The sequence below is a fragment of the Terrapene carolina genome, unplaced genomic scaffold (genome assembly GCF_002925995.2).
Source record: "Terrapene carolina triunguis isolate 2854851 unplaced genomic scaffold, T_m_triunguis-2.0 Scaffold629, whole genome shotgun sequence".
In the NCBI taxonomy this organism is placed as follows: Eukaryota; Metazoa; Chordata; order Testudines; family Emydidae; genus Terrapene; species Terrapene triunguis.
This window is the reverse complement of record NW_020664980.1, coordinates 18,290,458-18,305,737: the sequence shown is the minus strand read 5'-3', so window position 1 is coordinate 18,305,737 and position 15,280 is coordinate 18,290,458. Positions and strand designations below refer to the sequence as shown.

The 15,280-nt window shown below is 39.8% G+C and overlaps 1 protein-coding gene across 1 annotated transcript in view; it reads left to right on the top strand.

Annotated features, from left to right (window-relative positions):
- The first annotated feature begins 2,460 nt into the window (after nucleotides 1-2,460).
- The window catches only part of RNF145 (ring finger protein 145), a 48,962-nt gene continuing 36,142 nt past the window's right edge, over nucleotides 2,461-15,280 (top strand). The window contains exon 1 of the mRNA XM_026659419.2: nucleotides 2,461-2,671. Within this exon, the coding sequence (XP_026515204.1) occupies nucleotides 2,488-2,671 (184 nt within the window). The 5' untranslated portion in view covers nucleotides 2,461-2,487. The remainder of the gene's footprint in view (nucleotides 2,672-15,280) is intronic.

Genomic DNA, 15,280 nt, shown 5'->3' with positions numbered 1-15,280 from the left:
ACCAATAATAATTGCACTTAGTTTTGAAATGCATTTCACAGCTTTTTCAAAGTGAAAGGCATCTTTTGCCTTTGCAAATTGTTCAGACTGTTGGACAGAGTACAGTTCTTCTGAAATGTTCCTCTGATATTTGGGACATTCAGCCCTTTGAGCCTGGTTTGGGACATAGATCTCCAACAGTGATAGCTTCCACTTGCTTAAACAGTTTCCCACTGCTGGGTTTGAAATCACAGATGCTCATGTTGCATCATCTCTCCACAGGCCCTGTTCTCTCTCTCTGTCTCTCTCACACCACCTCACTTAATAAACAATGACTTGGTTATAAAGGTTCCTCAACTAGCAGTTGAGCCTGAAAACAACAATTGGAAAATTCTTCACACAGATGCCTGAAAAAATTTCATAATTTTAGCCTCCCCTTCTAGTCTGCTTCTCCCAGCACCTCTCCAAATCCACTCACTTGAAAATAGGTCCAGGGTGGGAGTGAACTGAAAATGGTTATTGATTTGCTGGTGATCTATGTGAAATGCATTGCCTTATTGCTGTTCCTACAGTGGATAGATGTCATCCTCATGAAAACCATTACAATTGGCACCAGCTAAAAGTCTTAGCTGAAGGCCATGGGCTGAATGTGCATGGAGACTAAACCTATTCTTAATATGGTCTTTCCAGTTTATGACGGAGGTACATTAATAGATTGCTGTGGAGAAACTTGTACTGTGTCTTTTCTATAGCTAAACAAAACCCTCCACTGCTATCAATCTAGCCCAGTTCATGAGCAACTAATTCACTTTACAAACAAACCAAACCCTAATTCCAGAGTACTACTGTAATGGGCCATTGTAGTGAATTACATTAATATAATCAGGATGGAGCTGCCTTACTGATTTTTAATCTAAAAGAAATGATGTTTGCATAAATGTATACAAACAGAGGTCAACAAATGCCACAAATAATAAAAGCAAGATTAGACTTTTAAAGTTATTTCAAGCCACCGGGAGGAAACAAACCTAAAATGTCATGATTGTAAAATGCAGTGTTGTAGCCGTGTCACTCCCGGAATATTAGAGAGACAATGCATGTGAGATAATATCTTTTATTCTCTCTCTCACCACCGTGTGTCTTACAATTATGGAGAGAAGGTGGGTGAGGTAATATCTTTTATTGGACCAACTTCTTTGGTGAAAAAGACAAGCTTTTGAGCTATGCAGAGCTTTTCTTCAGGTCTGGGAAAGGTTCTTTGAACCCTCGTCTACACTACATCACATCTAACTAAGCTCTCTCGGCATAATAAAACCACTTCTGCAAGCGGCACATGTCTGCACCAGGAGGTAGATCGGTAACTGCTCCACTCAAGGGAGTGGATTTTCTACACCTCTGCGTAACATAGTTATACCAACATAAGTCTGCAGTGTAGACCTGGCCTGAGCCTATGTTCACACCAGCACTTCTGTTGGTGTAACTTATGTCGCTCAGGGGGGTGGCTTATTCACACTCCTGAGTGACAGAAAGTATTCCAACATAAGCTGTAATGTAGACATTGCAGTGTAGACCCGGCCTCAGGCTGACTTATGTTGGTATAACTGTGTTGCTCAGGATTGTAGAAAATCCACAGTCTTAAGTGAAGCAGTTACATACAGTGTAGACAGTATTGTGTCAACGAGAGGGCTTCTTCCGTCTACGTTGCTTTGCTACCGCCTCTCAAGGAGGTGGATTAACTACACCAAGGGGGAGAAGTTCTCCTGTCAACATAGTAGTGTCTTCACCGAAGTGCTACAGTGGTGCTGCTGCTGCAACAATTTAAGTGTAGACCTGCCCTGATTTTCTTTCCCAGACCTGAAGAAGAGCTCTGTGTAGCTTGAAAGTTTGTCTCTCTCGCCAGCATAAGTTGGTTCAATAAAAGATACTCTCTCACTCACCTTGTCTCTCTAATATCCAGGGACCAACATGGCTACACCACCACCTAAAAGGTTATTGTAAAAAGTTGTTTCAAAAACAGCTTAATTTGTTAATGCTTAACACTTCAAAAAACTATTTTTACTTGGCATATATTTCAAAAGCTGCTTCATCTGAGAAGGCTATAGAGAGAGATTTCAAGTTAATCTGGGAATTACCAAGTGGTCTCTCTAGATTTTTTTTCTGCTGCTCTTTGTTGGCTCTAAAACCCAAGTATGTTTACTAATGAGAGTTTTCACAACACATTTTCAAAGTGGAAGAGCATTGTCCAGAAAAAAATAATAAAATCACAGTAAGTCCTTATGGAAAATAGCTAGCAAAACTCCTCTTAATATAGCAAAAAAGCAAAAGCTATGCTGTCTGGATTTTTGAGTTTAGCTCAATTGATTCATTTACTGATCTATGGCCCCACAGTGTTCTCCATTCATACATTCATGATGCCTAATGGCTGGCTGTACAGTGAGATTGATTTGATGACTTTTATTTGTCGTGTGCTTTTTACAGTCTGCTGCAAGTTCATTGAAAAGGAACAGAATGGCTGCGAAGGAGAAGTTGGAGGCAGTGTTAAATGTGGCCCTGAGGGTCCCGAGCATCATGCTCTTGGATGTCTTGTACAGATGGGATGTCAGCTCCTTCTTCCAGCAGATCCAAAGAAGTAGCCTCAACAGCAATCCCCTTTTCCAGTACAAGTACTTGGCCCTCAACATGCACTATGTGGGTAAGTCTGTACGCCTCACAGAGATCATATCGTTTCAAATGAATATTTTTGCTGCAAGAATTTTAAGAATGCAGTAAAATAACAATAGTATATTTTTGGCTGCAACATCTCTTTTGGTCTGTCTAATAAAATGGTGATGTTTATCCTAGGAGTACAGAGATCCCTTTCTACAATCTCCTAGTGAATTATCAGAATGAGGTTTATTGCATAGCCTCAAAAGGGATTTCACGCATATCACATATGAGTTGGGTGAAATGCTACTAATGCATAGGAAGAACAGAGTACCGGGGTGGGTTTTATCAGGTACTGCTGTGCATCTGACAGATGAACAGGAGAGAGAGAGGATGGTTAATTGTGATGTAAAAATTAACCTAGTTGCTTGGAGCTAAATAAAAGACTAGAAAGAAGGAAATAAGCTGCTGCCTCTGAACTATGGCCTGCAGCTTGACAAAAGCCAGCTTTCAAACTCTATTACTTGAACTCAGTGCCGATATGGCACTTTGGGTTAAACTCTTAAGCCTTCAAAATAGTACAAGCACCGACAGTGGATTGGAATGTGACAGAATTTCTGGATAAATTACTCCCAACTCAGGGAACTGGAAGTAGAAGCTCAAATGCCAGAGGCCTGTTTTTGGGGAGATGAAAGGACCCTGGTTCTGGGACCAACTCTGAAGGGGTGTGTGTGTGTGATTGGCTACAGTATGTGGATTAATTACAGATTGGTTCTCCATTGTTGCATTTGAACGCCTGTGAAACTCAGATGATAACTTTGCGGGGGGATTAGTATGTAACGGGAGGTAGCTCAGTGGTTTTGAGCATTGGCCTGCTAAACCCAGCGTTGTGAGTTCAATCCTTGAGGGGGCCACTTAGGGATCTGGGGCAAAATCAGTACTTGGTCCTGCTAGTGAAGGCAGGGGGCTGGACTCGATGACCTTTTGGGGGTCCCTTCCAGCTCTATGAGATAGGTAGGGTGTGTGTGTGTGTGTGTAATATATATAATATATATATATATAATTTATTTATTTTAACTTGCTATGTTTGTAATGCTGTTTTGTAGTCATTGGCCTAGAGATGATAAAGAGAATCTGCAGCTATAGCCTGCTGTGGGAAATATCCTTTAGCTCAGCTAGATGAAGGCCTGTGTTTTTGGAGCAGTAAAACAACTAGGTTTTTAATCCTTGCTCCGTAGGTGTAAGCAAGTGATTTTTATCTATTACATTTTTGCCTGATTACAAATGAAAATATTTTCTATGGCCCATTGTTTGCTGATTTAATGTGAGGCTTGTGGAGAATTGCAGGAATATACCTGCTGCTCTTTAATGTAAAACTACCAGGAGCAGTAGCTGCCTTTCAGGGTGAGAGGTAGGTGGGGGTGGGAATAATGGGGTAGTACCTGGGTGGGAATAATGGGGTAGTACCTGCTTGACAATGCCTAAAATAACTGCAGGATACTTAATGCATATGGTGGTGGTTGTGCAAATAAACGTTCACTTGTGACGAATATTTTCAGGAATTTTAGTTCACAAAATCAGTTTCTCATATAAAAGCAGCTGCAGAATAAGTTAATTTTTAGAGAAATATGCTTAATGATATCTTATCTCTGAAACAGCTTTTCTTTATGGTCATTTGCTACAGTATTACTCAGATGGGTGCCTACTTAAATACTGGAATGATGGCGTCTCACTTTTCTTTCCCTTTTTGCCTTCTCTTCATCCTCCTTGCTTCTTTCTACAGCAATAATTTCACTTCTTACTTTTAAAATATTGAGTCTTTATGCTGTTACTGCTCCAATTTGTAATTGTTGCTCTGGGAGGAATTCTATGACATTGTTTTTACACAAATTTGCACTTGTTTAGCTAAAATCGATTTTTAATCTGGTTTATATATGTAGAAAACTCTGTGGATACTTTTAAATTGCTATAACTTTGGCTTATATTGATTTATCTTAAATTGACCCCTTGCTGGTTTAAACTAAATCAGTTTACCATGGTTAAATTGGTTTCTGTCCACACAGGGGTGTTTTTTGCACTGATTTAGTTAAATCAGTTTAAAAACACACCTTTACCTAAGCCAGTGCAACTTTCTGTAAACCACAGAGGAGGATGAGGTAAACAAAATCCTTTCCCTCCCGATTTGGGAGGGGGGAGAGGAGGGCGATTTCAAATCTACGTGGGAAAGAGATCTATCAATGAAGGGCTTGATTAGCATAGCAACTTGCTGTAAGCACGTTTCAAAAAAATCTACTTTTAAAATTTGGATATAAAAATGTGTCAGTTGGCTAAGCCCCTGGTCACATTTACAGCAGCAAAAGCAGGATATGAAAAAATATTACTGCCACTTGTTGGCAATATTAGGCGGTCACTGAATTAATTCCCACTGACACAATAGGGCAAAGGCTCAGACACACCCAATTTCCTGACCAGAACTAGGCACCCCTCATATGCCAATCCACCTCAGGCAAATGCTTGGATGAAAGATGAGATTTAGAATGCTTTGAAGGTCGGCAAACTTTGGCAGACTTAACTTCCATAGTTGAGGATCCTACACAGGAAATGTTATCTGCAGAGCTCAGATGTAGGGATTGTTAATAGAAGCTTTTTGGCTGTTAACTGTACTCCCCATTTCTAATTCAAAACGGACTGAAATACAATACAAGCTCCCAAACCCAGAAACAGATCTGTTTTGAGGTTCTTAGATGGTTGGTTGTACTGCAGTTGTGATTCACCCCCCCCCCACCTCAAACCATTAGTACTAGGAACTAAACCAAAGCCTCTGGCATATAGCTAACCCTGCAGGCTGGCTCTTCCCCCTCACATTCTTTCATAAAAAAAAAAAGGCCAGATCTGTACAAGAAAAATTATCTGCTCCTGACAACAATTTTTAAACACCAGTTAAGCTGTACATAGTTTAACTGTAAGTATAGACTAGGAAAACAGCAGACAAACATTTCCAGATAGAAACATCAAGCTTAAGCAGACACATTTTGTTGTTAATCTGATTTTGTAACCTGCTTTAAAAAAAAAAAAACTTTTCACTAAAGTGTCCAGTTCCTGTCTCTGAAGGTCCACCAGAGATTCCAGCCGCACTGCTGAGGTATACAAAGACAACCAGTACTGGGCTGAACATTTTCGGGTTTTATAATCTCTAGTGCGTGTGTGTATATGTATATGTATTTATTTCTGCCCTCAGAATCTTAGAATCATATGACTGGAAGGGACCTCAAGAGGTCATCCAGTCCAGTCCCCTGGACTCAAGGCAGGACTAAGTATTATCTAGACCATCCCTGTTAGGTGTTTGTCCAACCTGCTCTTAAAAATCTTCTATGGAGGTTGTGGAATCCCCATCATTAGCATTTTATTCCATTGTTTAAACACCCTGACAGCAAGTTTTTCCTGATGTCCAACCTAAACCACCCTTGCTGCAACAATTTAAGCCCATTGCCACTTATCCTATCGTCGGAGGTTAAGGAGAACAATTTTTCTCTCTCCTTCTTGTAACAACCTTTTATGTACTTGAAGACTGTTATCATGTCCCCCCTGTCTTCTCCAGACTAAACAAATCCAGGTTTTTCAATCTTCCCTCATAGGTCATGTTCTCTAGACCTCTAATCATTTTTGTTGCTCTTCTCTGGATTTTCTCCAATTTGTCCACATCTTTCCTGAAATATGGTGCCCAGAACTGGACACAATACTCCAGTTGAAGCCTAATCAGCGCAGAGTAGAGCGGAAGAATTGCTTCTCGTGTCTTGCTTACAACACTCCTGCTAATACATCCCAGAATGATGGTTTTTTGCAACAATGCTATACTGTTGACTCATATTTAGCTTGTGATCCACTGTGACCCCAGATCCCTTTCTGCAATACTCCTTCCTAGCCAGTCATTTCCCATTGTGTGTGTGTAACTGATTGTTCCTTTCTAAGTGGAATACTTTGTATATGTCCTTATTACATTTCATCTTATTTACTTCTGACAGTTTGGTCAGATAACTTTGAATTTTCATCCTATCCTCCAAAGCACTTGCAACTCCTCCCAGCCTGGTCTCAGCTGCAAACATTATAAATGTAATATCTATGCCATTATCTAAATCATTGATGAAGATATTGAACAGAACCGGACCCAGAATTGATCCCTGCGGGACCCCACTCAATTTGTCCTTTCAGATTGATTGTGAACTACTGATAACTACTCTCTGGGAACAGTTTTCCAACTAGTTTTGCACCCACCTTATAGTAGCTCCATCTAGGTTGTATTTCCCTAGTTTGTTTGAAACGGTCATGCAAGACGGTATCAAAAACCAAGATATACCAAAGTCAAGATATACCACATCTGCAACTTTCCCTGGTAGCGTGTGTGTGTGTGTGTGTGTGTATATACATATATATCTGTACACTCACATATACTCTGTCCTACACTGTTTTAATGGTTATGCCTTTCTGCATGTGAATTTTTCTCTAGAAAGAAAAGTATTGATCTCTCTACTAGACTTTTTTTCCTTTCTGGCAAACTTACCTGGCTTGCCTAAGCCATTGTCATTCCTTTGCCTAATACACCAGAAGAAGTAAAATCATTTGGTAAAGGTTGAACAACATGTACTGCACATACTTCCGAGTTTCTTAAATGTAACTCTAATACAAGAGTATAGTACATTAATTTCCATGATAGTCCTTGTTACTGTAATACCAGTGAGGGTAATTAACCACTGGAACAGATTACTGAGGGATGTGGGAAATTCTCCATAACTTGAAGTCTTTAAATCAAAACCAAGTATATTTCTAAAAGCTGTGCTCTGGTTCAATCGCATGATGTTGGACTAGATACAGGAATCTCTCTGGGTGAAATTGATGGTCTGGGCTATGCAGAAGGTCAGACTAGATAATCAGAAATGGTCCCTTCTGGCCTTAAAATCTACTTAATCACACTTTAATATTCTCTCTCTCAAGTTTTTAGTGCACCCATCAATTGTCTGTTGGCCAGATAGTAATTAAAGGATGGTGGCACATACTTCTGCTGTTTTGAAATCTTGATGTACATAATGAATGAGTCTTAAAAATGCAGGCTGAAAGTTAAATACACTAGGACTCTAACCCAACTTCAAATGGAAAATGAAATTAGTTTGGATCCTTCAGCTACATGCAGTATGAAAAGCAGTGCAAATAATTCAGTCTGTTTAGGTCTTTTCATAGCACAAAAGATTCAGATCTCTAATCTTATTTTCTATTTTAGCTCATCTAAACTTCTTTTCTCCAAAGTTGAAAAATTATATTAATTATAAACAGTACTTGGGGATGTGACCCCATAGGGGAGTATTAGGCCCCTATAACTCTCCATAGAGACCTTTGTCAATGGCTTATCAGTACTCAGGGTCAGGTCCTGGCTGTCTTTATCCTCCCCTTCATCCCGTCCTATAAAAGAACATTGCTATACCTGCTGGGAGACTGCGTAACAGCAGTTGCTGGAGAGGCAGAACATGGTGAATCTGTTTGCAAAGTACTTAATTGTTATCAGTATTAATGTAGCAATTCTGGGGGTCACTAGGGCCCCTGTATATTACTAGAAAAAAGCTGTGCTAAGAAACAGGTTTTTTAGAAAGGCTTTAATTAAGTTTCTTCCCAATGTGGACAGTAAACGTTTTACTGTACATTTTTAAAGACTCTTCTAACTAAATTAAACTAGTCACACTGGCAACAAAACTGTGCCAAGTTGCAATGGTTTCCGAGTACAGTCTTGGGTCACATAGACCTGCTGTTTCAGACCGTGCTCGTTGCTCCTGCCAAAATCTCCCAAGTTTATCCTCCTGCAGTTGAGCGGTCAGCTGCTTCTATTTGCTCTTCCTTGATGAAAGACGGAGGAGTGGCAGAAGCCATAATGTTTTTCCCCTAAAAGGACGGAGATGTGATGGTAGGCCTGTGTCATGCCTGCGGGCAAATAGTGAGTCAGTTGAAGATAAGAGAATAGGTATTGTCCAGAGCCTTAATCTGTAATCATGGTGTGATTCTGAATTATGGTCATTATTGCACTAATATAGTGCACTCCCAAATTGCACTTGCTTAAGAGTGAACATGCTTACGGTAAGGGATCAGGGAATGATTTAGGGCAGTGTTCTACCCAATGGTGAATTCTTTGCCATCCAAACGTTAAGTCCTGGGAAAGACAAAGTCACTGATAAGAGTAAAGTTCTCAGGCAAATGGAACATATACATTTGTGACATAAAGTAGTAGTATGTAATGGCAACTTCCTGAACTGTCGTTAATACCTTAATCACTCAGCCAATAATATTAGGTGCATTTGTGTAGAGGGTTGAAAGGAGGAGAAGCCATCTGAACTCGCTGTTATCAGATGCTGCTGTACCATTTTCATCTCCTTATGTCTAGGCTAATATGAATTTAATTACTGACCAGACTTATCTGCCTCTCCCTAAGGGTGCCTAATGCTCTTGCAATGTAAGGGTACAGATATCTGGAACGAACACACACACACACACACACACGCGCACACACACACACACCCCCTCTTATCCACAGCTCCAGGCTGAGAGGGGAAGCAGAGTCAATCTACTCCCAAGACAAATTTCCTCCCAACAAATAAAGGGTGCAGGATTGGGGAAGCATATCTCATATCCCTCCTTCTTTCGAACGTATTCAGATCGCTTCAGTAAACAGAAAGGTGAAGTCTTGAACCGATGCACATTTATACAGGTATCTTTACTTTTATGTTCAGGCAGGATTTAGTTAAGTGAGTAACAGAACTAATTTTCAACTGTTCTATTTTAAAATATAGCTATTTTTAAGTAAAGACCAAGTCATAAGACTGTGATCATCTTATTTTTTTTCTTCCAAAAAATTCCCTGTAGTGTTATCAAGATCACTTGCTGTTTTGAGCTCCTTGGATAAAGGACCTTATATGTTGCAATTAACAGACACAACAGAAGGGCTAAAGAATTCCTGCCACACTCAGATTTTAGCAGTCTTTTTTTTTTTTTCTTCTCTTTCCTTTCTCAGTATTGTGGATTGCCAAACTGTTACTGCTATTCCAGTAGGTGCTCCAGGCTCTTGCTGAGCTGGTTTCTCTGCTTGGTGTTTCCTTTAGATAATATTCCCTAGTACAAAGTTTAGGTATTTATATTGCTGAGACTTGTCAATACATTTTTTACACCTTCTTAACAAAGAAGTTCTGCTTAAAAAGAGACTTGGAATCATTTATAAACCTTTTGAGTTTTCATGGTTACTGTCACATTTTGAGTGCTGGTCCAGAATGCAGCAGCCCATATTAATTTAAGTACCCAGTCAACAGAACCATCATATCTTTTCAGATCCCTACTATTGCTTCACAAAGATTCTCTTGGGTTGTAATTCACTAATGAGCAACCTTTTAATACTATAATTTGTATACAAATAATATATGTTCTCAATAGTCCAACAAGGTCAGAATCAACATCCAAATTGATTGTTGAAACTGCTACTTAAAGCTTCTGTGCAACGTTTAGTTCTTTCTTCCTCCTTCTGTTCAGAGTGCCCAGTCTGTTACAGCTTTAGAAACCAAATAAACCTTTATTTTCTGTTACTTTTGATTATCTTAATCATGTTTTATTGTTAAGCTCTCTGCAATATCCTGGTGACATGTGCAGTGCATTTTGTTGAAATAATCATCCCCTTGCATAATTAGGCTACTCCCACTTGGTTCTTTCAATGATGACCCAATTTACCATCATGGGAAGTCACGCCTATCATGAGCCAAAGGCTCCGTTATGATAAGAGCCTACATTACTTAATTTGCTGTCATGGAAGAACTGTGAGATCTCTGAAAGAATCCAGCAAGGAAGATAGCTGATTCCCTTCATTGCTGATTTTCAGAATAAAGGAAATTGAGTACAGTGCTAGTTGGGCTTTTTATTTTCAAACAGATATTTGAAATAGTTGAATGACACTAAATGTGTTTGGATAATTAGAACAAGAAGACATATTGGCATGTACGATAGTTTGGATAACCACTGTGTGTACTGAAGAGTTTCTATGTTTATAAAATTGATAGTTTTTTGCATGTCGGCACGTCCGTGTGTGTATTTGTCAGTATATTTTCTGCATTGTGCAAAGTAACTGACAGTACCAAGAGAGCAAAATGTATACTTCGTAGCTTGAACGACACAAACGTTGCGTGATAATTATATTTGATTGGGAAGCCTTTCCTGATATTTTTAAAGATAAAGTATGTTGATTTTAGATTTATGAGGCTGTCTGCCAAAAGATTACTTAGCTCATAAATGAGCTGATTTGTGGTTCCCTTATCTATTGAACTCTTGCATAAACTTTTTTTTTTTTTAAGACGTTCTTTGGTATTGTTTACAAAGATCTTGGCTCCCAGTTAGTGTGTTACATTTTAAAAACCAGCATGCTAACACTGCATTGAAGAATTATTTATTTAACACAGGCAGGAGAGTACAAAAGAAGCTACCCCTGTTGCTACTGTTATTGGCTGGCTGGTAGGGGACACTAATATGGATTTTGGCATTATATCTAGTCTTAGTGGCTAGATGTGTGGATTAATTTCAGCTTTGAGAATTTTTCATGAATTGTGCCTATAGGTCATATCTAATGCAGGAGATTGTCTTGCACGTTAACGGATATGCTATATGACATTGCACTTAAAGTTCTTTCAGCTTCTCTGTTAGAAAAGCTGTATTTTGAGGGGAGGGTCAGCAGGGGATATATTTGTCTGCCAGTTATGAAGATCCCATCTTGCTGGGTTCTGGTGGGGACTTGTTCCTGGTGGTCCAAGTGGGGTATAAAGGAGAATTAAGGTGAGATATGAGGAAAAAATGGTTTGTTTCTATTATTTTTACATGAGTTCAATTAGTGGGATTAGATTCATAGATCTTAAGGCTAGAAGGGACCACTATGATCCTCTAGTCTGACTTTCCTGCGTTACACGGGCTGTAGAATCTCATGCAGTAAATTGTACATCAAGCCCATAACTTCTGGTTGAGCTATAGCACATCTTTTAGAAAAACATCCAGGCTTGACTTGAAGACTTCAAGTGATGGAGAATCTGCCACATCCATAAGTAAATTGTTCCAGTGGTTCATTACCTTCACTGTTAAACATTTGTGCCTTATTTTTAAACTGAATTTGTCTAGTTTCATCTTCTAACCATTTGGATGTTATTTTCTGCTAGACTAAAGAGTTTATCAGAAACCTCTTCCTCAAGTAGGTACTTCTAGACTGATAGTCACCTCTCAACCTTATTTTGGATAAACGAAGTAGACTGATGGCTTGTCTACGCTGGCAATTAACAGCGCTGCAACTTTCTCGCTCAGGGGTGTGGGAGCTACGCCCCTTGTTGAGGAGGTGTTTTCTCTCCCAGCGCTGCGACCACACAAGGCATGATAAAGCGCTGCTGTGTAGACTAGCCTGAGCTTCTTAAGTGTCTCACTGTAAGACTGTCCTCTGCAATCTACTCTTGAATTGGGCTGTCATGAGTTAGTCATCTCATTTTAACACAACTCAGTAGAGTGCAACTGCCATACAGACCAGCAGTTGAGTTTTCCATACTTGCTGTCACTCCATGTCTGCACCGGCACTAGATTTGGTCAAGAGACACAAAGATATCTGATGCCTATCTTGTGGTTCATAGTGTTACAACTCACTGCCACAGGATGTTGTGGGGCAATTTGTCAGTTCCCCTGAGAGATTGGAGGCAGAGATCGTCTAGGCCTGGGAAATTCATTTCTTGGAAAGAATCCAAGCTGCTGTGCAATTACCTCCTGGTTCCTCTAAACTAAAGTATGGCTCCTTCTCATCCTGCCAACCAGTACTGACAGCTGTGTTTGTTGTTGTTATTTTTTTGTGTGGAGGCAATGTTTCTTTTACGTGGCTCTGCAAAAGCAACCACCAAGAGATACTGTTCTTTGAGAGAAATATTATAAACTCCTTAACTGACTTTTATGTGCAAAGTTTCCATGCACAACCTAAACCCTAACTGTTTCAAATAATTATTGGAAATGAGCAAAATATATTTGAAATGTAACCATGCAAAAAAGAGGAAATTAAAAAGGTTCATAAACATTACATGTAACTTGAAGATACAGTTTGAATTGTGTTAAGTGTTCTAAAGGATGTAGTAATATGCAGTACGTCAAAGACTTTGATGCCTGACCCTTCAAAGAAGCAAAGGGCTATAAATAGATTATATGCATCTGTGGGACAGTGACTTGGACACAACTTACTTGTTCGTGGTACACAAAGAGAGAGAGATGCTGAAAGGCAAACAGTGCGGTCTGTGTAGTGTAACAGTGAATGTTCGACTATTTAAGGGTATTTATCTGTCTAACCAACAAGTTGTAACGGAGGTCATGCATGGCTAGCTAGTAATGTGCGTTATTTTCATTTAGCTGCGTTTAAGCTGTTCTCCTTGAGTCTTTTAGTGATTTCTCTATTTTTTTCTAGTATGTTTGGGGCGTGATTGTGGCCCAGCATGGCATGGCAGGGAAGTCAAAGCGAGGATACAGAGAGGACCCCAAATTGTCTGATTCTGCCAGGGCTACTGGGGAATGCATGGTGCATTTGCTTTTCCATCCATTCAGGGAGTGTTAGGCAAGGTTACAATAATATATGTTTATATGTTGCCCATTAATATGCAAATATTTTCCAAACTAGTAGGTATATGCTGTGTGCGCAGAATAGCTACAGGGTTTAGGGCATCATATTTCCTTCCTTTAGAGAAGGTGACACTCATAATAGCAACTCTGATTTTTCCAAACTTATCCATTGTCACTGAAAGTAACACTGTTATTAAGACTGCAACATCCAATACTTTAATCCCCAAAATGACCTCCTTTAACTCTTATTTGAAGTAGAATGTCCTCTGCATCATAAATGTAACACTTATATTCAGAAAAAAAGGGAATGAAATATTGCTCTTCTGATTTGTCTACATTTGCAATCACCCTCCTCTTCCTTGTAACAAGCCAACCTGTTAATGAATCGTTTATATTTTTGTTTGTCAGAGGCATCACAAATGGTAATGTGCAGTTCCGGGAACAAGGCCTCTACTGCAAAAATGTGAATATTATCATGTGACGTGTTTTAAAATGTCTGTTTTCAAGCTTCAAAATGGAATTGTAAATAATGAAATGAAAAAGAAACTACTGGATATTTTTTCCCCCGTCAAAAAATAATTATAGCAAATGCAAAAACTGCATAGAAATTAACACTGAAATTCTGGCCTGAATCCATGAGCTGCAACATTCATCACTAAAGCTGCTGCAGCAATCTTGACTCTGCTGGTTTGCTTACCAATTGCAGTGCATTGAGGACCATCACTATTTATGGCCTTTAAACCAAGGATCTCCAAACTCTTACGGTCTGGTCTTTCATTTGATTTGCACTTGAATTTCATTCTCCTCCTTGAGGTGTCTGTTGGCTTGTCTTCAGGACCAGGGGAAGTCAACCAAGGTTGCGCTACTCCAGCTACATGAATAACGTAGCTGGAGTCGATGTAGCTTAGGTAGACTTACCCTGGTGTCTTCACTGAGCTGCATCGCTGGGAGATGCTCTACGGTCAACTTCTCTTACTCGTCTTTGGGAGCTGGAGTACTGGGGTCGACCAGAGAGCGCTCTGCCGTTGATTTAGCGGGTCTTCACTAGACCCGCTAAATCGATTCCCTGCTGCAATCGATTGCAGCAGTGTGGCTCTCCCCATAGTGAAGACCAGCCCTGTGGGTCTCTTCTCCAATTAATGATTTGGAGTTGTGATCACAAAGGGAAGAATGAGCACAGTATGTTCTACAATATTCCAGCACAACAGGGATGCATTATGGATGCAGTGACTGCCTTAGTGCTGAACTTTTTTGCCTTTTACAAAATGTACTATAGCACTGTTCAGCTGTAGCCCTAAAACGCTGTGCTACGGTGACTTTCATACTCTGTTGTCTGTTTCCATCTCTTTGCTCCTAAGAGCTGAAATATGAATGTGGTAAAGGACAGAGCAGATATTCTTGAAGTAGTTACTGCAAAGGAAGACTGCACCCCAAGGTGAAGGGAAAAGCTTGTGGGATTTAGGGTGAATCATGGGCTCAAGTGAAAAGGGAGGGTTTAAAGTGAGACTTGGAGAAGGAGATACTGGTCTTAGAGTGGTACAGTAGTAGCTTAACTGGCCAGCACCACTGAAAGTGTTAACCTCTAATTGCGAATTGGAGGAATTAAGCGAATGAGACTAGAGAGCTTTGCCACCTTTTTGTCACCTCAAGTCCACAGAGCATTTGAGATCCAGGAAGGCTTGTTGTAGGTTTCTGGTTTGCTACTGTTACCTTAAACATTGTTTGGATTGTGTTGTTTGATACTGAGTAAATAACAAAAGCATGTACCAAGTGGCAGTTCTAGCAGGCACCTGCTAATGTGGCAGAGGTAAACAACTTTTGAAACAATATAAACACATTTCCAGCTGAAGTCACCTTCACATCTGTCTTTGAATTTTGGTAACCCGGTGTGCCCCTCTTTGACCTTAACATTGGCTACAGAAGCACATATCTGCTTAGTTTTTGTATCCAAAAGAGAGCCAAAACTTGTTGCTTGGTCTGTGGGATTTAAGCCAGGCATGCCAAATATTAGGACCCT